The following is a 24787-nucleotide window of genomic DNA, read 5'->3' on the forward strand; positions in this document are numbered from 1 at the left end:
GGAGATATTTTTATGGACTCTGGAGATATGTTTATTATCTCTGGAGAGATAATAAAGAGCTTGTAGCAAAGATACAGAGAGCTCCATTCAGACCACTGTGCAGGAGGGATAGAAGGCTGCAGCCAGAACAGGTCCTTACCTTATTGGGGGATTTGAGTGGTGAGATAGCTATTTTATTCGGTGTCTGTTGTGTTGTTGTACTCAAAGATGATCCAATGACTCCGCTCTCAGAGATCGTTATTGTCTTTGGTGGTGTCCCTGGAGCAGACTGTGAAAAAACCCTACCTATAAACAATGAAGATACCATCAGCTCCAGTTATCCCTGGTCACAGTTACTTTTAAAGCAAAGTTTTCCCTGCCATTTGTGCAATTCATCCCTACTTCTGAGAGTGTACAACCTGACAGGAAGGACACTGGCATTATTCAAGTTAGATTTAGCAACAAAGAAGAAAATAATTGCTGTTATTAGAAATATAAAGACAGTTTTCTCTGGCTTAAAAAAAGAGCCAGAATGCACATTGAGCTTTCTGTGCCATTTGGCTGATAATTCTCAAAAGCTGGGACAGTGTCCTGAGGAGCAGAGCCCTCCAATACACCTGCACCACGCACAAACACCCACCCAGCTGGCAGTTTCCTGGGAAAGCCCTGGGCTGCTGCCAACGTACAGAGAAACTGAGCATCTGTGGGGGACTCCTTCCTTTGAAGCCTCGGCCATCAAAAACAAGCTGTGTTCCAGTGACCAAGAAAAAGGTGTTTGGTCTGTCTACAATCAGCTCTGAGGTTTTTGGGTTTTTTCCTTTTCTCTGTTGATGGTTGCTTCTTTCACTGCCTAACAGTTTTTAGTCACGCTACCACCCATATTTTCATGTGTGTGTCATATATTCTCTCTCTTTTTACAATGCCAAAAAAAGATTAAACAACAAAAACAGCAGCTCCAAATCATGACATCAGTTTCAGGAATATTGCAAACTCCCAGAATGGAAAACAGATTTTTCTTTTCCATACTTTCTATGTTTCTTTCCAAAGAGTGCTTGAACACTGAGCTTTCCTCTGCTTCACTTTGGTTCACTCATTTCTGTCATAGCTTCTGTCACCCATTCTCTTGTACTACATTTATAAAAATAAGAAAGAAACAAACAAATAGCAGCATAACTTTTCCATCCAAAATCAACTAGTGGTATAACAATTACAGTCAACTGGAACTAACAAGAAAAAGCACTCTCCCCATGGAAAGCTGATTTCCTCTGAAGTCAATGTGCTCTAAAGTAACCACTTTTGTGCATTCTAACTAACAGCACAGATAGTGGCCAGCAGCTGCTAAAGCCACATGCAACTTGAAGAATGTCAGTCTGTGGGGAATTTCACCATCTAGAGGTTTCAATCCTTTGAGTTACTCTCTTGGTGACAGCTTTCCCCTTCTCACTACATCTCCTCTGTACCCCTTAGCATCAGCTTCCTAAACAGAATCTGGTTGCTTATATTAACAAGTCTGTCAAAAAAAGTTTAAAACTTCCACCTCATCTTGCAGGAATTTCCAGACAATTAAAAATATTTATCAGATTCGTGAAAAAATGCATACAAAATCAAAACACAAACCACAAATGTTACACCTTCCCTAAAGTGATGCCAGCCTCTCAAAGCTGGCAAGCTGTGCTGGCTGTTTGGAATAGTGAGGGAAAAACCAATATTTAAAGATTTCCCTCTCAATCAGTGAAGCAAGTTTACCTCACAGTGATGGTTCTCTCACAGGCTAGGCACAGGTGTTTTTTCAAAATACTGATTTAAAAACTGCAAGTCATTTCTAATGCTTTTGGGTTGGGATTTTTGTTTGCTTGGACTGTTTTTTTTAAACACACAAGAAACTTAATTCAAGTATTTATAAGCATAGCAATCTTCTTACAGGTCTATATATTTGGTAGGGAATTTAAGAAAGGAGACAAACTGGAGAGTGGGATGGGGAATTCCTCTTTTACCCAAAACATACCAGGCTGCAGGCAGCCTGACAACTCAAGAAAAAGATTATTTTTCAGCTATAGGCAGTTCACAGGCATCTATCACTGTTTTGAACATGGGAGACAGTTGAATCCTTTTTAACACCAGCTCAAGTCCCAGTGCCGTAAAGACTTAACAAATTTGTTTAAATATGTGGAAAAGATTTTAGTCCTGCTTAGGCTGATGAACCTGTAAGCAGTTAAAGATATCCTTCACTGCTCTAAAGACAACTCCAGCTTCCTACACTTGTCTTTTTCAGAAAAATTAGATGCTCAAGATACACAAGCAACAGATACACTGCCATTATAAACAAGGTATTACACTGTGTTTTTTCTTTAATTTTGTTGGTGTTTTTGCTGTTGTTCTGTGTTTGGTTGGGCTTTTTTTTTTAATAAGGATATATAGAGTTGTTTACCAAAGAGAAAGACCATTTGTTATTTGCCTTAATTACTTTCTCAGACACTTCTGCGATGGTTATTTCAAAGTAGGTGAGCAACTTAACAAAAACAATACAGCTTTATTCACTTTCTTCATTCAAACATTTTTTTCTGTTACTTGCATGTATTACATTTGAGTCCAACTATAAGCAGATTAAAGTAATACAAAAGCATGTGTCTCCCTTTCCCCCTGCGTATTTATATAATGTTTCTACAAATACTTCCTGTTTACCAAGTAATCTTTTTTGTGGCTTTGGGGTATTTTTTTTGTCTCCCCAAAATCCATGAAGTAAAACTACCTTGCAGTAAAAGCAACTCTGCAATTACCAAGATTACTCTAAACAAGCTAAGTACGAAGGTACCAAAAACTGCATTTGTCTGCTTCTACCCAAAACGTTTTCTGATTTTTTTTTCCAATTGTTTGAGGTACTTTGACAGAAACTATAGTAAAATTGTTGAGACAGAAGAATTCCTACAATTACCATTTCTTTGAAAGGCTTTTAAAAATGGTAAAGCAAAACAAGTCAAAGTAGTACAACCTGCAATGACTGGTGACACTTGAGTGGTCTGCCCTGTAACAGCTTTGCTATTGACTGGTTTTGCAAATATCAGCTTGGTGATCACCGGGCCAGAAGTTGGGGTTCGAGTCTTCTTCGCAATCTAAAAGATGGAGGAAAAAAGATCTAAAGTAACTTGAGCATTTTGGATCTAAATTATTGTATTGTTAAGTACATTAAAAAATAAAAAGGGAAATACTTGCACACATAATTAGAAGAATAACTGTGTATCTTGAATTTCACTTCCATTTCTCCTTATAGAAAGAACTAGGAGATTATCCTTGACACTTCAGAATGCCAGCTACCAAAGTAGGATAGCCAAATTCCTCTCAGCTTTTTCAGAGGATAGCTCTCTGTGTCAACATCCCATCTTCAAGATGCTGAAATTATTTCTCACGTATGGTTGGTCTACATAAAAATGTTAAAATTAAATGCACAATTCTCAGTATTTGAAGCTTTAAATGAAGTCATTTATTTTTCAGCCAACCAGGACAAAACTTGTCCCCTGGTGATTTAAATATGACCACTACTGCTCTGAAACATCTCTTGACCATTTTGACATACCAGCACACTTGTTTTGCAAATGGGGAAAATGTCTTCTGCAACAGTTCCCCTAAAGTACATGGATCATCAGTGCCTGAAAGTTTTGAGTACTCACTAGCCAAGAACAAATCAGCTGGCTACCTCCAGGTACAAGGGGATCTGTTTTCATATTATAACCCAGACTCCTGAAACACAGCTAGACCAAGAACACGTACAGCAATTGAATGACAGATCAGCCTGAAATCTTTGTAACCAGGAGTATATAGCCTTAAAAGTTTTAAAGAAGACTTCTCCCCCTTTTCCACACTGAGCAGTTAACTACCAGATGCATTTATTCCAACAGTTTTTATACACTGGCACCCAGCTAATGAACAGTTCAATTTAGAAGCTAACTTTTTCCAAATACTTTGAACCTGATGACTGCAGAGGCTGCCTATGGATGTGGCCTGAGTCTATGTGAGCCCACTGGAAGGCATTACTGAAGCCCTTACACCTGCCCACCCCACACACAGATTCAGGTACATCCTGCCTCTCCTCCACCACACAGCCTCAGACACATCCTGTGTGCATCGGCCATCAACTCCAGCAATATCAGAGAGGCACAACATTAACATCCACGTGGGGAGCCACCTCTCAAGGGCACTGAGCCACCTTTAGTACTCAAGCAGCTAAATCAGAAATCTGCCTGATGTGCAAAGATACAGAGCTGACAGCTACTTTCAACAGCCTGAGAAAGTTACAAATGCTCAAATGAAGGAATTGAGTAGGCTGGAAGTTATGGTTTCCTACACAAAACCCTATCTATAGAATTTGTTGCCTGAAAACACCTTTTTTACAACCACATAAGGCAAAAACATTCAAAGTATTCAGCAGCACATAACAAATTCATCATCTGCTCCACAAAAAGCACTGGTGAGGCTGCCCCAGCTCCCAGCAGCACAGTCACAGCACAGCCAGGGAAGCTGGAGCTCCCCTCTGCTATGGCACTGGAGCCCTCCAGGCTGCTGTGCAAAGCCAAGGGCACCTCTCTATGCCCAAGCTACACCCAGCCAGGGAAGCCAGCAAGGAGCAGCTCTGACACCAGGCACTACCAGAGAATGTATTTCATTTAAAGGAAGCCATGTGCTGCTCCACAGTCACACTACAAGTGCTCCTCAGAGGAAAGCTTCATCTCAGAGCAAATATACTGCTCCTCAGGCACAGTAGCTGCTTTCTAAGTGATATACAATTGTCAAGGCTTTAAAATGAAAAAGAGGAGAAATAAACCTGTTCTTTTTGGAACCTAAGTTATGTTCCAAATATGTTAACTAAAATATATTGTATTATAGAATATATTAACTAAAACTTTGAAACATAAGTTGTTTGATGAAGGAAACTTCATTCACAGCCCTGTTCACAAATTTAACTCAAAGCCATTTTTAAATGTCAAGGATTCTTAGCAGATATACAGCTGATAGATGAGCAGGCATTTAATCCGTAATTTTTTTTTTCAGCTTGGACACGCTCTAATTTCTGATCAATTCTACACACTTCATCTACTTGACTTGAGATTTCTGTTTTGCTTAAATTAATCTTACCTTAACATAAGGTATTATTGCAACTCAACTGCTATTGCCTTCTCTGACGTGAGCAAAGTCTGGCTCAGAGAATGATGAACATTCAGCAAGAATAGCCAGCTCTGGATAACAGCAGTTGTTTCCCAGTAACAGTCAATAAATGTGCTTAAATTACTAACATGAATGTGTGTAAAATACTACTGACCATTAACACTGAGTATTTCAGAAAAAAATTAAAAATCCCAAAATAACAGGTCAACACAAGTAGCCCTGCTTCCCTCAAACTCAACTTGCAGTAGCCTCCTCAAATAAATTCTTCCTGCTTTTTAGGTGAACTGTTTGACTACAAAGAGGGAGATCTAATAAACAAGTGAATCCAATCAGGGCTTAGGAAACAGCAGGACAAATGTGGTTGGTTATAAACGAGGAGCAGCAATCCCACCCCTACCTGCTGCCAAGCAAACCTTTCCGAGGTTTATGGCACTGGATAACCCCAGCCACCAAAGAGAAGCTTCTTGGTACCAGTGGGAAATTCACTGCCCATTTCAGTAAAGACTGGAGAAGCCAGAGGAAATAATCAAGATGCTCCTTTGATACTTCAGAATGGGCAAGTTCTGTGGAGCACTCTGCCATCAACTGTACTGATCACAAGGAGCTTAACGTTATTGCCCTGCCTATGTAAGCTAAGCATGCCCTCTGCAAGTTACTTTGAGTTAGACTACAAATATATTCCCTGGAGCAACAAGCTCTTCCATAGGAATGTTATTGAATTTAGGAGTGCACACCAAATTGCTTTCCCCTACAGAAGTGAAGAGATTTACCTGCACGCAACTTGACTTCAAGGGTCAAGTTATGTCTTCCTAAACACTCCACTAAAGATGAACTGGCAATCTCATATGGCTGGGCTTTGTTTTCAGACTCTTTTCTATTCATACAGAAATAGGCACACTCATATCTCACATTTACTGCTGGATATCCACATAGTCAGCTATCACAAAGGAGCTAACACACTATAAATCTGCTCCCTAGATGAGCTCTTGGGAGCCTGTCCATGTACCCACTCTCTATGTAATTTGTATTTGGCATAGTATGAAAAATCAGGGACTCTAGAAATAGAAAAGAACATCTTAACTTCAGAGATTAAGAAATTGAGCTAGAAATGGGAGTTTGAGGTTAGGGAGTGCACAAGGTCCCTTTTCAATGATGAAATAAAGCCACAATGATGGCTTAGCAGCTGCCTTGCCATGGTAGCAGCAATGCTATGGACACTGTTAAAACCAGAGTTAGTTACCACACAAAACAAGCACAAGTCAGACTTAATGGCAGCCCTGGTGATGTGTCTGGACACCTGGTTCAGAGTCATGTGCAAAGTCAAACTCCTGCTTAATGAACCTGGACTAAAGTAGTAGAGCAGCAGGCACACCACCACTTTTAAGGCTGTAGGCAGGCAGGAGCCACAGGCTGAAAGCAGATGTACCTGCCCAGTGGTTGTTTTTCCACACACCCATGGTACTAGTTTCAACTAAATCAGGACAAACTGCTAAGGACAGTAATTAACCTCTGGATATAGATGAGGCCAAAGGCCCTGCCACACTTAACACTTCAGTCTCATACATCCAGAACTGTAAGTAGAGAAGGAGTCAAATTCCATGAAACATTTTGCTGAACTCTACCAATTATCCCTCAGGTGTTGTGGTTTAACTATCCTAATTAGATTACAAGATTAGATTAGATGTCAAGGCAACTGAGTTTCTCTAATGTAAAGCAAAGCCTCTATGATAATGATAAGAACTTTGTCATCTCATAGGTACCAGTTCACTTTTCAGCACTAAGTCAAAGTCTGTGCTGCCCTCCATCTGAAATACCTGATTCACAAAAGATAAATTACACAAGACCCACGGGGAGTCAGGGAGGCATTCATGTCCTCCTTTTTCACTCACTGAAAGTTTAAGAGGTTTGTTCAGGGTGATGGGGTAAATGAATCCCTTCATTTTCTAAGACAGGGACTAAGGGACTCAAGGTGTGGGTTACCTGCTCAGTCATTCAGTGTAGAGAAGAGCCAGAATCTCTCACTCAGTCTCATCTAGCACTCTGATACTTTTGAAATTTTCTACACTATCTGTGAAGTACTAACACTATCATTTCCCCTGCAATATCTGGTGCTAACTTTGTCTTCTTTCTTTTAATTTCTACTCCCTCCTCTCCTTGTGGGAAAAAAAGGCTTTCAAGTGCTAACAATTCAATCTGTTTTGCAAAGGGAACCAATGGCTTAACAAAAAGAAACCACAACAAAATAAATTTACCCAAACTGAAATTAACTAGATTTAAAACCAGATTCAAGTCCATTAGTAAGAGTTTCTGCTAAGGAACGTGTAGAATTCCCAATGGCATATCGCAGAAGTCGATGGCCAAGTCACTGATTTCAGTCACTGACAGCACAAACCATCTCACAAAAGGAAAAACCACATCACAGCTAAGTTGTTCTCCTCAGTTTCCTGTATCTGTCATTGGCAGTGAATAATGAAGCAAACAACAGGAACTGATCCACTCTTAAATGTTCCTATGATGATTAAAGACCAGAGACTTTCTTGAAAACTATAGTGACAATCATTTTCGTTTCAAATGGCCATTATTAAATGTGTCTCCAGGTATGATGTGGCAACAAAAAAGGAGAAAGTCAAAATTGGTGCATGAATCAATTGCAACTTTAAAGAAAATATTCAGAACTGATCTTATTCACCTGCCATGAAATACTAATTAAGGAACATTTGGTTAATAAGATCCTTTAAACTTTGTCATTTTTATGATTATTTTTAATAGCATATTTAAGAGTTTAATTTCTTATTTCATTTAGACAGTAAATTATTTTTCCATCATAACCTGCGTCAAGTTCTACGTGTCCTTCACTCTAAGTAAGAGATCTTATTTCTGCCTCACTGCCAATAGAGCAAAGTCATTCACATTTAGCTCTGTCTCATAGTAGTTGAGAATCAGACCCTCTGGGTCATAACCCAAGTCTTTTCAACATATTTTCAGATCCAAGCAGATTTTCTGTGGTTTCAGATATCTCAAGAGCCATTCAGAGATTGGGAACAAAACCTTGACTGGTCAGCTTATGACAGTGTCTAGTCCATCACAGTCTATTAACAAGCCTAACTCAATTTGAGGCAGACAAGATACACCTTTCTGTTCTTTTTCAGATGCTAGAAGTTTTTTCAGAGAGTTCATTTAAACAAACTGAACGCAGTAGGCAGAAGCTACTCTTTCATAAGGGAGTGTATACTTTGAATAAAAAAACAACAGGCATATAGAGTTGAATTCAGTCTTCCTGAAAGTATGTAGAATTTATTTTTATAAAATGAAAATAATCAGAAAATGATTTTCAATTTACTGAATAGTTCACTTTCTGAGGCAAACCCTAAGTTTCTGGACAGTAGCTAGAGGCAAACAGCATAAAATGGCAAATGCATCCACAGATGAAAGCATGGGCTAAGAGCAGCATTGTATTTTTTAATACAAAGAATAAACGCAAAGGCTGAAAGCAACAGTGTGCCAATCAGTGCAGGAAACAGACAACAATTGCAGCAACAGAACTGGTTTGAAGATGTTTCATCAGCATAACTCATTTTACCTGTACTGTTTTTACTTGCTGGGACTGCAAGACAGAGGGCTGGGCCGCAGAGTTTATCAGCTGACTTCCCTGCGTCAAAGCTGAGACACCCACAACAGGTTTCACTTCCGACCGACCTCCAATGACAACTTTGATCTGCTGGCCTTGTACCTTGGAGTCTCCACCCTGGGCCTGGGACACGGCCTTCTGCGACTGCGGGAGCTGGCTGTGGGGTAATGCTAAAACAATAGGCTGGCCAGACTTGCCCAAAGTTGTTACAATCAGCTTTTGCCCGTCCGGTTTAATACTCTGACTGCCTATTTTAATATCAGTGGCCTTGTTCAGAATAATCTGATTAGCTGAGATAGTGACAGGGGTCTGAGCACCAAGTTTATGGAGGCCACCTGTAAAGGCAGGCTTTACAGCTGCATTCACATCAGGGCTTGGGGCTGTGGCACTCAGCGCTGCATCTCCTGAGTGGCTGCTGGGCACAGGAACTGATTCCGTGGTGACTGTGGCTGTAGTCGTGGCTGAGGAGTCGGTGGTGGAGCTGATGTTCACTATTTCTTCCAGTTCTGTTTCCATGGGAATAGAGTCTCCCATCGGCGAAGACACGATAACGGCCTCGATGCTGTCTTCTTCCACCAGAGTTATGCCGGTGTCCATGATTTCCTCAGGGAGCAAGCTGTTGACTTCTGCTGAAACCACCTCCATTTTAGTAGCTGTGGCAGTGATGGCCGGAGCAGGTACTGCAATATTTTAAAAGGTTATTGGCTTCCAGAAAACACACATTTTTAAAGCTTTATGAGTAATATTACCAAAGAAGAAAATATAGCAGAATCTTTTCAGACTGAAAGTATTGTGCATGCACAGGAGGGATATCATGGAAAAAAACTGTTATCAAAATGTAACACACTAAGCTGAACTTACTCTCACTACTAACCTCCATCAAACCTTTACAATATCATTCACAGAAGTCAAATGAAGGCATTACCAGTTCACTCTTCACAACACAATACACAAAGAAGCAGTGTTTCCCCCCTGAAGATATGGATACAAACATTTAAACTCACTGAAGCATAAAGCAAGAGTTTAACAGCTTTAAAAAAATCTAATAGATTATGATGTCTTCTTATACATGTCAACATTGATTATTAGGTTATCTTGCTCAAGAGACTTGTTATCCATACCAGAAGTAACATTCTTGCCAAATTTTCATTTTGGAAATCTCAGAAAATCAAATGACTGTTTAGTGACGGACTTGAACAACCCCAGAAGCTCAATCAACAGCCACCTACCACAGGATCAAGCCAAAGCCCTGCCACTCACAAGATGAAGAGATAATCCCTTGATGCTGGCTATGAAAAGAAGAGCTCTGTAATTTTTTTTACCTCACCACTCACCAGAAAATATAACACACAAATTCATTATTAATTTGAAGGGTGTTCTAAACACAAAACAAGTAACACACCATATGAAAAAGAATGGAATTTTTTTAAGACTACCCAAATTATATATTAAACAAACCCCTGCAGCAAGATTCAAGGCCCAAGTCACTTCTGTTAGAGAAATCTTACAGACATTGCTGGAAATGGTCACATCGCACCATTCCCCTAAAGCTGTATCACTGTCAAGAGTCTGAAAACAGATCAGCTTAATAAGGCATTTTCCACACTTGCTGACCCCATGAGCATGCTTGGGCACCGGATGGGTGAGCACACCACGTGGGTCTGCCTACATGCTCCTGAGTACTAATTATAAGCTCAAGGGGACAAAATCCTTGCAAATTCTGTTTCCTACTTGCTAGGAAAAGCAGAGCTGAGTTTTAATACTAATTCATGAGGAACCGTGCCAGTAAAAACACTGACCAAACGCCGAGTGACATTGTTTCCTCTGGAGTCATTGTGGGCCCATTTTGTACAGCAGCTAACTACAGAACAGCTGCATTTCACCCACGGGGTGGATAATTGGGGCAAAAAGCTCTGCTAGAATTACAGAGTTTCCATGCCGAGCTCCAGAGGCTATTCTGGAGCAGTCCTGGCTGCCCTGATTGCCGAGGGTGCCGCTCTGACCCCCCTCACCTCAGAATGCCAGCCAGATCAAACTACCCTGACACTCAAGAAGCCTGAGCTCCGAAAGAACTCCACTGACAGTCACACTCACAGCTCACTTATCGGCAGGCATTTAAAGACACAAAATTATCTGATGTCACTGCCAGAAATACCTCCTTTGGAAAGCATTTCTCCCACAGTAATGCCTGTACAGTGATGCCAGCCCTGGTAACCAGGCCTAGACAAAATAACCAGCTCCTAGTGACACATTAGTAATGGTATCACATTGCTGCCTTGAAGTCAAATAAGTTAACTGCATATATGATTACTCAAAAATAGGAATAGAAAAAGTAGACTGTTTTTGAAGACGTTATATGTTAAGGCCATTAGGTCTTCTGAGATGTGTCACTTGACTGTCATATCAGCAACTTGCAAAGGCGTGTGGCTCAGATAGTACAACTTCAAACTAGTTCAGACACAAAAAAACTAAACCTCAAACCAAACCATCATCCTTTTCTATACTGATATACACACAGGGCTTGGATCCAGAAGTTAGACACCTGGTGTCGAGCATAATCCATGTAATCATTGTCTCCAAATTTGAAAAGGAGAGAATCAGCTAAACCAGACACTGGGAAAATCACCTCACCGTAATTATAGATAGTTTTAAATAACTTGCTTTTGGTTTGCATTTGTACATGTTTTTCCCAAGAAAGGCCGTTCTTAGTATATTTTAACAGTATGACCATAAAATACTTAAATATATTGAAGCAGTTTTATAGTTCATCAGTTGTTTGCATTCTTTATCCTTGCCATTTGGTTATGTTGCAAAGCAGCAAGTGGTTATTAAATACCTATATCTAGTTGAAAATATATTTACATTAAAATACATGGACTCAGGCTTTTAAACAGCATTTTGAGTCCAAACTAACCACTGCAAGTCAGAATGCAGAAGAAAAAGAAATACATCACATCAAGTCTGTTATCAAGCTGAGAAGTGAAAAGAAACATTACTCATAGTTACTGGATTAACAGCTTATAGCAATCACACTGGAAGATTTTGCAGTTATCAGGTCATTTTAAACTTAGCTTCCATTAATGTATTCAGGCTAGTGTGCTCAACATCAAAAAAGAATCATAACCCAACCCACTTGTTCTATTTCTTCACTGCATATTGGACAGGACTGAAATAGATACATGGAAAGCAACAATGAAAATCTCATCCTGGCTATACCAGAGGCTGCTGTCAAAGGCAACTTCAACATTCCTGCAGATTTTTATGTCTTGGTATCTAGCCAGGATTTTTCAACAGTTCAGTTGTTTATTTTTTACTAATGCTTTTATACAGTTCTCACTTTTCCACTAAAGTGATTACCAACAGTAAAAGTATGCCAACCTTTTTTAAGATCCTAACAGCCTTGAGGTCATCAAGAAATGGTACAGAATAGTTTTAACTATTTAAACCCTTTAAAGTTTCCTTCACTTCAGCAGTTATGCTTTGAGTACTGAATAATGCACAAGCTCGAACTACAACCCCTTGAAAAGATGTATCACTGAGTGTTTACTCAACACTTGAAGGAAAAAAGCAGTCTAGACCAAGCAAGTGTTTAAGCTTCAGACTGGGAAACTCAACAAATATCCTAGGTTCAGATTACTAAACAGATAATTTTAACCTAAAAAATAATGGCTATACTATTAAATAAAAGTTCAGAAAAAAATTCACATAATGAACATTTGACTAGCTCAGGACACCCAACCAGCCAAACACATAAAAAAGAGTTAGGGAATAAAGCATATTGCCAACAAAGTCTCGGACCAACAACTTTGAGAAGTGCTAGATATGGTGAGGAGGAGGAGAGAAACAAACTCTCAGCTTGAGCAAATGTAGTGGTTTAGGCCACAGCAAACCACCTGTGATCATCTTACTCATAAAAGAGATTCCTATTCTTGATAGTCACAAAGAACAATATATATATGATGGTGTAAAGGATAAAGAGGATTTGTAAGAAAGAGGATAAAGATCAGGACTGTTGGCAAAAATACAGAATGGTGTCTGACAGGTATCTGTGAATTTTGATATTTTTTCTCTGTCACTAGCATGTCACTGTAAAATCTCTAAGAAACTCTGTTAAAAGTATTGAGATCAATCATATCAATATCTTTGTTTATAAAATACCAGAACAGCTACACTCAACGGGAAAATAATAAAGTCAATATACTAAAGCACAGTGATCTACAAAGAAGTAAACAAAATGCAAGACATAACAATGCTTATACTTTACAGTAACTGCATTTTATTATATGCAGAAAAATCTCCATTTCACTAAGAATAGCCAACCTTCCAGCCTGCAACCATGAGCAGTTTGAGTAGGTTGACATGTTACAAAACCATCAGCAAGGCAAGTGCAATTGACTATGTACTGCAAGCAAAACACACATTTATAAATTCAGATTATACAGAAACAAGGCTGCTGAGATCAGCTTTACACAAACTCCTGAGAAGGTGATGCACATTAGCAAGGCCATGACAATGAAGCAGAGGGCTACGACACTCATCACTCAATCCCCTTCCCATTCTCTTCCCAGTGCACAGCTCTTGCCTGGTAGTGCTCAGCCATGGGAACACCCTGGTATAACCTGGCAGATGTAGGAATACTGGCCAGACCTGCCTTGAGTCATTGGCAATGCTCATTTTTAAATCAAATTCTCAAGTGTCACTTTCACCAGAAAATAAGGAAATCAAATCAGTAATAGCTTTTGTATGAACACCTCTTGAAGTACAATACAAACCTACACTACCCAAAATCAAAAGCCACAAAAATACAATACCTAATGTACCCTTGAAGCAGCAGGGATTCTCTTGGGACCGGAGAGAAAATACTAAGTGAAACTAAGTATCACTGCCAGATACATCAGTATCTGTTAGCAGTTCTTTCAAGCTGGGACTGATATATTTCTGAGTAGCTCTCTTAAGAGCCAGCAAGCACAAGTATTTTTAACTTCTGAGCCAAAACCATGCAAAATCCCTTAAAAAGAGGTCTGAAGAAGAACAATGATGGCGGCCCTCAAGAAAGGGAAGAATGAGGCTGAGCACCTGAGTCCGATGAATGGCAGAAAAGTAAGTGGACAATCTAACAAGTAATTGTTCACTGCAAGTACAGTGGATTCTAATGAAAATGAATACAGAAGAATGCAGGATCAATAGTTCGTACAAATGGGGAGGTGATGAAAAAAAAAAAAAGAGATGGTTTGGCACGTTTGTTAACACAAATGTTAATCTGGATGTGCTGAGACAAAAATGTGCCAATACCACCTCTCCTCTTTTCCAAATCAAGGTGCAGCAGAGGACTGCCAGCAGGCTATGGCTCACATGAGGATTTCAAAACTCAAAAATCCCACATTTCACAGTCACATTCATAAAATTGGCACATTTAAACCTCAACTAGCAAAGGATCAAAACCACAATATATTTCATTCCTAAGTCCATTAATTAGAACAAAGGCAAGAGTAGGAGGAAAAAGGGGAAATACAGAATGGATCCTTGCTGATTTAAGTGAGAAGTATGAGATGCTGTCAACCACATTTTAGTTGCTTAAAGGTTTTTCAAATTTTACAGCTTCTGCTTATCTGCTCTCTCCAACACTGGCAGATATGTAAACTCCTGAAGGCTGCTGAGCTGAAGAAATCAAATTTTTTGGGACCTTCGATACTTAGAGATTAAGCAATTTGAAATGCCCAGGCCTCAAGTGCCAGTGCCTAGACCTTTCTGCCAGGGCAGACAGGTAGCTGACCTGTCCGCAATAGGTGTGCCCAGGTGGTGGATCTCCTGCAGCAGGTGGTAGGAAAGAGTTGGATAGCTGATTCCAAGCACAGGCTGCAGGAGACTCGCAGAGCATAGCCAAAGAGCAAAAAACTCCCCTATCAGCACATCCTGAAGGGACAGGTGAAATAATGCTGAAGAATGGAAGTTTGCAATGGCAAGGACTGGCAGGAGGAAGAGACTTCTCACAAAGGCTGAGGTGCCCTTGCCAAACCGCTTTGCTGCTCTGCAGACTGAAGAGGAAACACCCATCACACCAGGAAAAATGCTGGAGCTAAGGCAGCACCATCTACTCCCTTTGTCACCAGCAGGGGTTTGGGTGCTCAGGCCATGGGAATCGCTTGGAGAAACCAATGTTTGTGAGGGACTGGAGGGGGGTCCATCTGACAGAGAAACAAAAGAGAACTTTCTTCATAGTCTTGTCTGGATGGTGAGGAGGGTTTTAACTAAAGTTATCAGAAGAGGGAAACCAAGAGCTGTGATCTGGAACAGAGTCTGGTCGGAGATCTATAGCCACCAGTGTTGCCCAAGGGGTCAGTACTGGGTCTGGTCCTGGCTGAACTTGTTAAATCTCTGGATGAAGAGACAGAGTGCATCCTCAGCAAGTTTGTGGATGGTTCAAAACTGGGAGGCATAGCTAATACATCAAGAGGTTGTGCTACAATTCATTGAGAACTGGACAGAGGAGAACTTAATGAAATTCATCAGAAATAAGTGCAAGGTCCTATACCTGGTGTAGAATAATCCCAAATACCAGTACAGGCTGGGGCTGACCTGGGAGTTCCAGGGGAGAAGTTCCATGCCAGCCAGCAGCGTGTGCCACTCTGGCCAAGAAGGCTGATGGTATCCTGGGGTCAGCTAGGAACAGTGGGGTCACTATCTAGAACTCCTGCCCGCAGAGGTTGTGGAGTGTCCTTTTCTTTGGAGACCCACCTAAACAAACACATGTAGCCTGCCCTAGACAATTTCCAGAGGTCCCTTCCAACCCAACCATTCTGCGATTCTGCGAGCAGCTAGAAGCTGCAACAATTTAAGTGCAACCCAGTAGAAACACTGTATTACAGTAGCAATTCATTCGCCCACTCTGATTATTCTTCCTAATTTTCCAGCTCTTGGGATGAAGGGGAATAAAAGCACGTTGCAATTATTCAACCATGAAACAGTTACTAAGCTCTCCATGATGCTATAATTAACAAATAATAGCACAAAATATTGACAAGGACACTTAAAACACAATGAGCACGCCCTCCTGCCCGAAAAACCCAACACAGAGGAAGAAAGGGATGATGTTCTTTGCTCACATGCTGTAAAGAAATAAAAAATTTAAAGTTCTCAAAAATACTAATGTATTACTGTCTTCAAAACAGAAATGTTTTACACAACTGCATCTTCTTCCTTCACAACAGCTGCTACAAATACACTTTAAGACTCAGCTATCCTGTAAGCTATAGCTGTTTTCTTCACATCAAAACTATTTTTCACATAGAAAGAATCTCAGTACGCTACCACAGAAATTTGATTACACACACCAAGTACAAAAGCAATTTTTACAATTAAACTAACAAGGACCTTAGAGTACATAGCCAAAAGTCCCCATGAGTCAGAGCCTTTCACGCAAAATGGAAGGTGAAGAGAAAAAGGAAAAAAGCTATAACTAAGTTTTGGATAAAAGCAGCATGTCATACAAATTCCAAGTGGTTGAATTATGTTACATGTACAAGTGAGTGCATTGTTTCCTAGAAAACCAGCATTTCAAAACACTGGGATATGTATCTCTGGATTGGACAACCCCCTTTCTACCACAAGAAAATACTATACTGCCCAAAGGTACCACCTACAGAAGAAGATTATTAATGAAGAACACTCCAGCTGTTGAGAGGTACTGAGCAGTATGCTGAACAAAACACAACAAAACTCCAAGTACTCACTCAGAGTCATTAGTTACTTCTTAAACACTGCTTGTTTACCACACACTTCACTTACAGCAACTTTCCAGGAAAGTATTGCAAATAACATTCTGTGCAGCAGAATACTTCAAAGCAGTTCTGTTGCCTTCTGTAATGGGAAACAATGTTCTACTTTCAAGCAGAACTTTAGGCAAACTAAAAATAAAATAGAAACTAAAAATAAGAACATTTCCCTTCACCCTTCCCTTGGTTTGCATGCCAGTTTCAGTCATTTTCAAAACATGCCATAGCATAAAAGCTAAAACACAGAACTGCACAGGTGCTACGACCACTAAATACATTCTGAAGGTCTTCACTACAGTGAACAATCAAAAATTTTGTGTTCGTAGATTCCAGGGCCTTTACATTTAATCAAGTGTTTCTAACCTTATGTTCCATACAAACTTTGGGGTGAGACCAAAAGAAAATAACTCTAAAATAACTTCAAGTAATTTAATTTTCTGCAGTGTTTAGTAGGCCAATAGTGAGGCATTGCAAATCTAAAGTTACATTGAATAAACATGTAGAGAACCACTTGATTGATTAAAAAAAAACAAACAAGTGAAATGTGAAGAGTACTTATCACTAGGCCCTAAAAAGGCAGATTTTTGTCTTCTATATATAGCTTGAAATAAAGATCTTGATTTTCAAACTCCAGACACCTCTTGAATGTGAGGCTACAGAAGAATTCAGAAGACACAGCAATATCACACCAAGAACTCTGAACAACAAGCGTGAAATCTACCACCATAGGCTTGATATCGAGTTCCCTACAGACTTTTAGCAGGTGTTATCATATTGCACACCTTTAAGATCAGGCTTGCTGCCAACAATTTCAGCAAGAGTACATTTTAGAACTGTATTTATGAACAAGATTTCATCACAACAGAATTGTAACCTACCAGTTATAGAGACGCACTTAGAGATGATCCAAGTGCATCTCATCTGTACTACACCAGCACCGCCCAGTTGGGAGGTACAGTACATGAAGTTCATTCTAACTGAAACATCTCCCCTTGCCCCAACACTGATTTCAGTGAAGTATTTAATTTCAAAAAATATGCTAAAATGGCACAAAAAATTTTGCCCTAAAAGCTTAATTCCTTATGTGCCTCATGCAATCACGAGCCTTTTCAACGTTAGAACACCACAGAGACAAAAACCAGAGAAAAACCTTAAGACAAAAAAGCGCAATGCTTTAAAGGTAGCGCTGTCAAGATTTGAACAGCAGTGACAGCTGCTATAGCCACTATTACTTTTTAAAATTATCTAGGTTGGCTTTCTTCATTTTTTACTCAACTGGAACATTAAAACAAAAATAAAGATAGCCTGAACAGTTACTTTTCAGTGATTTGCAGGAAAACAAGCTTCTAGCTGCAGATCTCAGCAGTTTTACCAGCTTTAAACATGACAACATTCGACAAGTACAGAATATATTTACTTGCAGAAGGGCTGAGCAGTTTAAATAGTTTACCTACAGCCAAACCAGAACTTCATTCAGAAAAAACACTATTAATACCTCCTTCCCACTTCAACCCCTAGATAAAGCACCTCTGTATTCCTTTTGGGAAAACATAAACAACTTTGACTGTGCAATAACTGACTGACCTTTGTGGAATGAAATTCCACATTAAGATTTTGAGTTGAGATCAATTCAACAGGAGAAATAGGAATTTCATCCCTGCTCCAGTACCAGGTGGATCACTTCAAATGCAGACTGCTCAGACCTCTGAAGTCTCATGTTTCATAACGTAACACAGTGAAAAGCTTCTTGAAACACAAACTCCTAAGTTTCACTGTTTCATTAGCTGTAGGTAAGAAAACCAACAGCCATGGATAAACACTTCAAAAAACCCCTGAAAACTTAGAGACAGGACTAGCCAGAAGGAAGCATTTCAGTGACTAGGACTACACTGTATCTCTTACAACCTTTGTTTTTAACATGCTGAAAGTGACACAGCAAGATATCAACACTGTATCTTATTCCATCCCTGGAGAAGCTTTATTCCACACAATATGCCAAGGCCACTTAGGAAGAAGAGTTCTTTGCATGCACCCTCCATGCTGGCTCACTGGGAAATCACTTCCAGTGCCCAAGCATGCTCTAGGGGAAGAACCCTCTCCTAACATCTAACCTAAACAAGCAGCAGGCTTTCAGAAAAGCCCCAAATCCGTCCTTACAGGATACTTAATGTTTATCTCCTTCGCAGAATTACTAAGTGAGTAAATAATAGTGAGCAAACTGTATTTTAACTGTATTTTTCCATGGAAAAAGTTGGTTGGTTTTTTTTTTATGTACCAAGATCTTGCTCTTTATTACATCTAAAACCAATTTGTATATACAAAAGAAGCTTTTGCCAACTGTCAGTTCATAATTTTGAGGATTAGAGATTAACAGTGATTAACATATGACAGGACACTGAAGCTGACCTGCAGCTTGGCAGGTTCTCTGTGTGACTCAGCTGCCCTAGTTCATCACTAAACAGTGAACAGCACCACATACCCACAAAAAACTGGACACACCTGAACCAGAGGCTGTCACTCTGTAAATTCTCCCACAATTCAGCTCAGGACACACACCCAAGCAGCTCTGTGTCAAACTGTATGGTCTACTGAAACCAACACAGCAGCAATAGAACTTGAAAATAACTATGTCTTTCTGCAAAATTCTATAGCATCTGCATTCATCAATGTCATTAAGAATTTTTGTTAAGAATCCACGACACCCAACTTGTTAAAACCTCTTATTCAACCTGTTTCTTTTTGCTGACTTCTTACTGTTCAACAAATAATGAGCTCTTATTTTTCCCAGTCATGCTAGTTGTGATGGTAAAAATTCACAAGTAGCCTCCATCTTGCCTATTTTCTACTTCTCTCCTGGGGAAATCCACATTTTTTTTTTGTCCACAAGAAACAGAAAAACTTGACAAACTTTGCCAATATCATTGAGTGCAAAACTGACTACAGCCTTGCTGGTCATTCCAGTGGAGCCAGTTCACAGCACTGGCACGAAAACTAACCTCCACAAATAACACCCACTCTGAAAAAACACCCACTGATCACTTAATGGTTCAGACACTCTCCCAGCAAAGAGAAAACTTATTTTAGTGAAAGATCAATGCATAACAACACAAAATTCATAGTTCACAGAGATTCTTGACTGCTTGTTAGTGCAAGGGATTTAAAACACCTACCTATGCAAAGGAGAATCAAATTACAGTTTGGAAAGTGAAGGTCACTTGTTTGCCTAAGTTGATTTCAAGGGGAAAACAAATCTTAGAGAAACAAATCCTTTTATTGGGCCATTTTGTAAGCAAAACAAACTAAAGAACATGCTAGGTAATCTCCTTGTTTGCTGTGTTCACTCATCCCTTTTTGACAAATATAAACAAGCACGGCAACCATCCCAGATAACTGAAATTCACAAAGAATGGCACAAAAAAATTAGGAAATGCAGCTCTTAAGAAACTATTAACACCAGACATGCTTTCATTCACTTGTTAGAAAAGCCTCCACAGAAGTATATGTATAATCAAGACTCACCCTGCTCTGCTGGCATATTGTCAAATGAAAGAGCACAACTGCACGTAAGTGATCTTGCTGTACTAGTTCTCCTAATTAATTGCCATTCTTCAATTTTGCTATTTTTTTCAATAATGGGTAAAATATTGTTATACATTTTAGGCATTTCCCCATTTTCTTATTCTCTCTGACACTCTATGTTTTGTTTCTAAAATTGAAAAGCTTGTTTTGTCATAAAGCAAAGAATTACAAAATCACTCAGCACTCTGTTTTTTCAACAGAGAGGCTTTTGTTTAAGCTTACTGAACTAGAGATGCTTTAACAAAATGCGTGTCATGAAACCAGAAAAAGATGAATCCATGAGGAAGCTATGATTAACAAGGGTAAGTGGAAAAATTAATCATCTAAGACTGCAAACTCACCATGTTTGCATATGTAATAGCAGAATGAAAGCAAATAGCTTTAACATTGTAACAAAATATGTATGTAGAACACAGACAAAATAATTTTCATTCTCTTTCCCAATCCCCACCTAAGACGAGTCACGGAGGCAGTTTGCATGCTTCCCAGAGGATCATGGCCCTAGGTTTATCAAATACAATGCCAATGGCAAACCATAGCAAGGGAAAAAAACCCAACCTCACTCCTTATCAAATGCTGAATACATAACCAATGTAAGTATCTAGTCTTTTTTCCAACGGTTGCAAGGAATACTTAAGAAAATACCAGGTGTTCTTCTACCACAAATTAACCATCTATAGTCACAAAATAGTTCCCAAGGTAACCATAATTGCTTCAACCAACGCACACCATTCCCTCCCCATTACTCTACATTCTGCTAAGTGAGTGCTCGCTGCCTGAGACACCACACAAACGACTGTGTGCAGCAAATCAGAAGAATGGGCAAGGTACACAAATTAGCAACTCCTACGTGTTTAAACTGACAGTTGTCAGTAAGTGATATGTGCATGAGAACTTTATATTACACAGTTGAGGTTTTTGGGTTTGTTTTTGTTTTTTTTCCATGGGAAGATAGCTTAAGCTCATGTTTCCACTGCCATGTTTATAATAGAGGTGCTAGCTGGTTTCTTTTTAAGACTGGACAGAGAAGAAAACAAGAAACCAACTAACCTCTTGTCCACATACCAGTTATGAGGACATCCTTCTTCCCTTGGCAAGTTCTGAGTAATTTATGCTTCCATTATAATTTTAGAATGGTAAAGCAAAGCTAAAAAAACTTACATATCAATAAACTGATAATTACACACTAATAAAACAAGCACCTGTTACAGTTTTATAGGATTTAGTGAGAGCAACATCCTAGCAATACTTTCGTTGTACTGTTATTTCAAATAGCATTATTTGCTACTTTGTGTGTACATGAGCAGCAGCACTACTTTCCCTACGTTCCAATTCCCTGTGTGCAATAAGCCAGCACTACTACTAAAGGTCTCTGGTCCACCTTTGGCACCTGCCTTTTTGTTTCCACACATTTTCCCTCCTTGTGCTAGCAAACATCTGTATAACTGCTGGAACAGCCCAGAAGAAGGAGCCAGGCAGGAGCAAAGCCATCCAAAACCAACTGTAGGTTGTCACAAACCCATTTCCTCCATGCCACTGACACTGGTCTTCAATCCAGGAAGAAAACTACTCCACAAAGTAGTAAGTAAATTCTGGTGAGTCAGTGTGCTGAGACAACTCTGTTCAAAGTCTATCAGCACCAGAGCAGCACCAAGGGATCACACCTGTGAAAGACTTTTCACAGAAACAATAGCTTCACCCAAGGAAGACAGACTTCCTGAGTCTGTAACAGAAACTGCTGTTACTCCAAAGGAATAAAAACCCCAAAACAGTCAGCCCCTAAAGATGGGGATTCAGTATGTACCTAGAACTCATACAACAGATCAAAGCAGAGCCCAACATTAAGAGCATAACCTTCACGTGGGCAGCAACACATCTGATGGCAGAAGGATGGCTTCTGAAGGGGAGTGATGCTCTAATTAAGAAGCTACCAATCTACATCCAGATATTGAACATGAGAATCTCTCACATCACTTAGCTTTGCATCCCATGACTAATCAAGAGATTATTCTGTTAGCCTTTCTCTTTCTTGTGCAAGAACATTCTTTTCCAGACTTCTAATGTTGTCAGGTGAGCAAGCCTAGTCACAGGCTGTACTGAAAGCCACATGCTGCTTATCAGCTTTCTGAGCAACTGAGAAAACCAAGCTATTCAAATATAAGGCTTGGCAAAATACAAACCTTTGAAAAAGAATTAAATAAACACTTTCAACTTCTCTTTGGGAGCTCCTGAAACTAAGAAAATTAATTAAAAACACAAAGAATCCTGAGGTTATCTCCTAGGTACTTGCTATGAATACACCACACTCACACTTCTGTAGTGTACAGCCTCTGTAGAACATTAGGATGTGCTTCTCACAGCATGTGACAAAGAAGTATGTGCTACCTCTATAGCACATATAGAGAACAAAAGCACAAACACATCGAGTGACAGATAAGGAACCACAGTTCATTGCTGAAGCAGGAATCAAAACACAACTCCCCCAATCTACCTGAGTTCTCCCTGCAAACATTTTCCAAACAAGTGCAAGGGAAAAGAACCTAAGGGGCTCTGATGGTTTTTCCAAATCTGAAATAAAAGATATCACAGTGTATGAGATAACAACATCTCTAAGGTTGAATTCTGACAGTACTCTTCACCATCACCCTTCTTATTCATCTGTGGTTAGCAGATACTCCACCTGAAAGCATTTAAAACTTCTCAAGAATTCTGACTGAACTGTTCAGAGCATTCAGTTACAAACTATCTGAGCATGGACACCACCAGAGTAAAAGCAAACCAAGCATCAGCAGATAGTTCTTGATACATAAGCTGAATAAGCAACCTTGCATAACAAACTGCTGGAGCTTTCCCCATCACAAAAATCATAGAGTACTTTCTTAACCCATTAGAGAAGCTGGGCTGCATTTTCAAGCAGCCTGTAAGATGGTTGGCCTACAGAGCAATGCAGCCACACATCTCTCTAGGTTGGTACAAATCTGTACAAGTCATGTAGCTAACATGCAACTCAGCGGCAGATAGGTAAACTGGATGTTTTGACAAATAATAATTTAAAAAGAACAAAAAAGACAAGTCTAATGCATTTTATTTTACAAAAAGATTACACTGGCAGAAGAAATACATTCAGCTGATAACTCACTATTCTTGCCTCCAATAAGCCAAAAGCTATTGTGAAGAAGATAACCACACACTCAAGTATTGAGTAACCTATTTGCTATTGCAAGCTTCATGTAAACATTGCAAAGAATACTTCAAATTATTTCTCTATATTTATTATTTCCTACAGTAACTGTAAGATATTTCAAGGAACTGTTCAGAAGGATGAAACTAATGAAAGGTGATTAAAATATCTGTGCTTTCCTCACCTGACATCTTAAGTCTGAGAGCTTTCCTCCTGATTACAGTATATTCCAGTGGATAGTTTCATGTGCTCTCAATGCCACAGGGCTTTCCAGAACCCAAATGCTCAATATCAAGCATTACATAATTAGTAAATTATGTGCTTAAAAGAAGGCCACAAATAACTAAAAATACATTCTGAATACTCATATACCTCAGAACAAGCAAGATGGTGACAAGAAAAGCTGGGTCTATCCCAAAAGATAGTCTGGCTACATTCACAGAACCACAGAATTGTCAAGCTTGAAAGGCACCTCTGGAGATGATCCAATCCTACCTCTCTGACAAGGCAGGGCCACTTGGAGCAGGTGACACAAGACCATGGTCCTGTGGGTTTCAGATATCTCCAGAGAGGGAGACTCCACAACCTCCCTGTGTTCCAATGCTCTACCACCCACAACATAAAGTTCTTCCTCATGTTGAGGTGAAACTTCTTGTATTTTTGGTCATAGCCATTTATCCACATCCTGCTGCTAAGCACCACCAAAAACTCTACCACCATCCTCCTGGCACCTGCTTTTTAGATATTTATATGCATTAATGACAGCAGTCTTCTGTTCCCCGGACTAAACAAGCCCAGCTCCTACAGTCTCTCTTCACATGAGATGCTCCAGATCCCTCATCATCTTCACGGCCTCCACTGGATCCTCTCCAGTAGCTCCTTGTTTTTCTTGTACTGAGGAGGCCATAACCAGACACATTCCCTTGGAGCTGAGGGCCGTCCACAGCCGGGCAGTGCAGGCTCAGGGCACAGGTGCGCCCTGGCACCGGGGTGAGCTGAGGCAGCACCGCACCCGCTCCGCGGGGCAGAGCCGGAGCGAGCATCCCGCTGACACAGCCGAGACGTCCTCACCCGCCCGGGGCCGTGTGGCCCCGGCGGCTCCCCGGGGGCGGCGCGGTCTCCTCGAACGGGGCATGCCGGCGACTCGCCCGGGCCCCGGAGCCGCCCGACGCGCTGTCCCGGGCCGGGGCAGCCGGGCCCCGCCAGCCCCGGGCCCGGCGCGACGAGCCCCGGCGGCCACCGGCCCCGCGCGGTGCGCCCAGCGCCGCCGCTCCCCCCGCGCCGGGTCTCACCTCGCGGGGGCGGCCCGGGCCCGTGAGCGCCGGCGGCCGCCGCCGTATTTCGAAAGATCCGCCATTTTCATCCCGTCACCGCCGCCCCCGCCGCACCTGCCCCCGCCGCCCCGCCCCGGCGCCGCCCCCGAGCCGCGAACCCCGACCCCTTCCGGACCGGCGGGTCCCGCGCAGACCCCGCTCCGACGGGGAGCCTCGC

General features: G+C 40.6%; 1 protein-coding gene across 6 annotated transcripts in view; it reads right to left on the reverse strand.

Annotated features, from left to right (window-relative positions):
- Window positions 1-24787, reverse strand: part of LIN54 (lin-54 DREAM MuvB core complex component) — a 40166-nt gene that overhangs the window by 14921 nt on the left and 458 nt on the right. For 2 of the 6 annotated variants that reach the window (XM_086889162.1, XM_086889164.1), the window contains exons 2-4: window positions 8717-9444; window positions 2969-3089; window positions 140-285 (exon numbers count right to left, since the gene is read on the reverse strand). In XM_086889162.1, the coding sequence (XP_086745288.1) occupies window positions 140-285; window positions 2969-3089; window positions 8717-9409 (960 nt within the window). In that variant the 5' untranslated portion in view covers window positions 9410-9444. Of the gene's footprint in view, window positions 1-139; window positions 286-2968; window positions 3090-8716; window positions 9445-24588; window positions 24706-24787 lie in introns of those variants that run through there. The other 4 variants (XM_086889161.1, XM_086889163.1, XM_086889167.1 and 1 more) reach the window with 4 other exon arrangements.

The sequence above is a fragment of the Cyanistes caeruleus genome, chromosome 5, assembly GCF_971803275.1.
Source record: "Cyanistes caeruleus chromosome 5, bCyaCae1.hap1.1, whole genome shotgun sequence".
NCBI lineage: Eukaryota > Metazoa > Chordata > Aves > Passeriformes > Paridae > Cyanistes > Cyanistes caeruleus.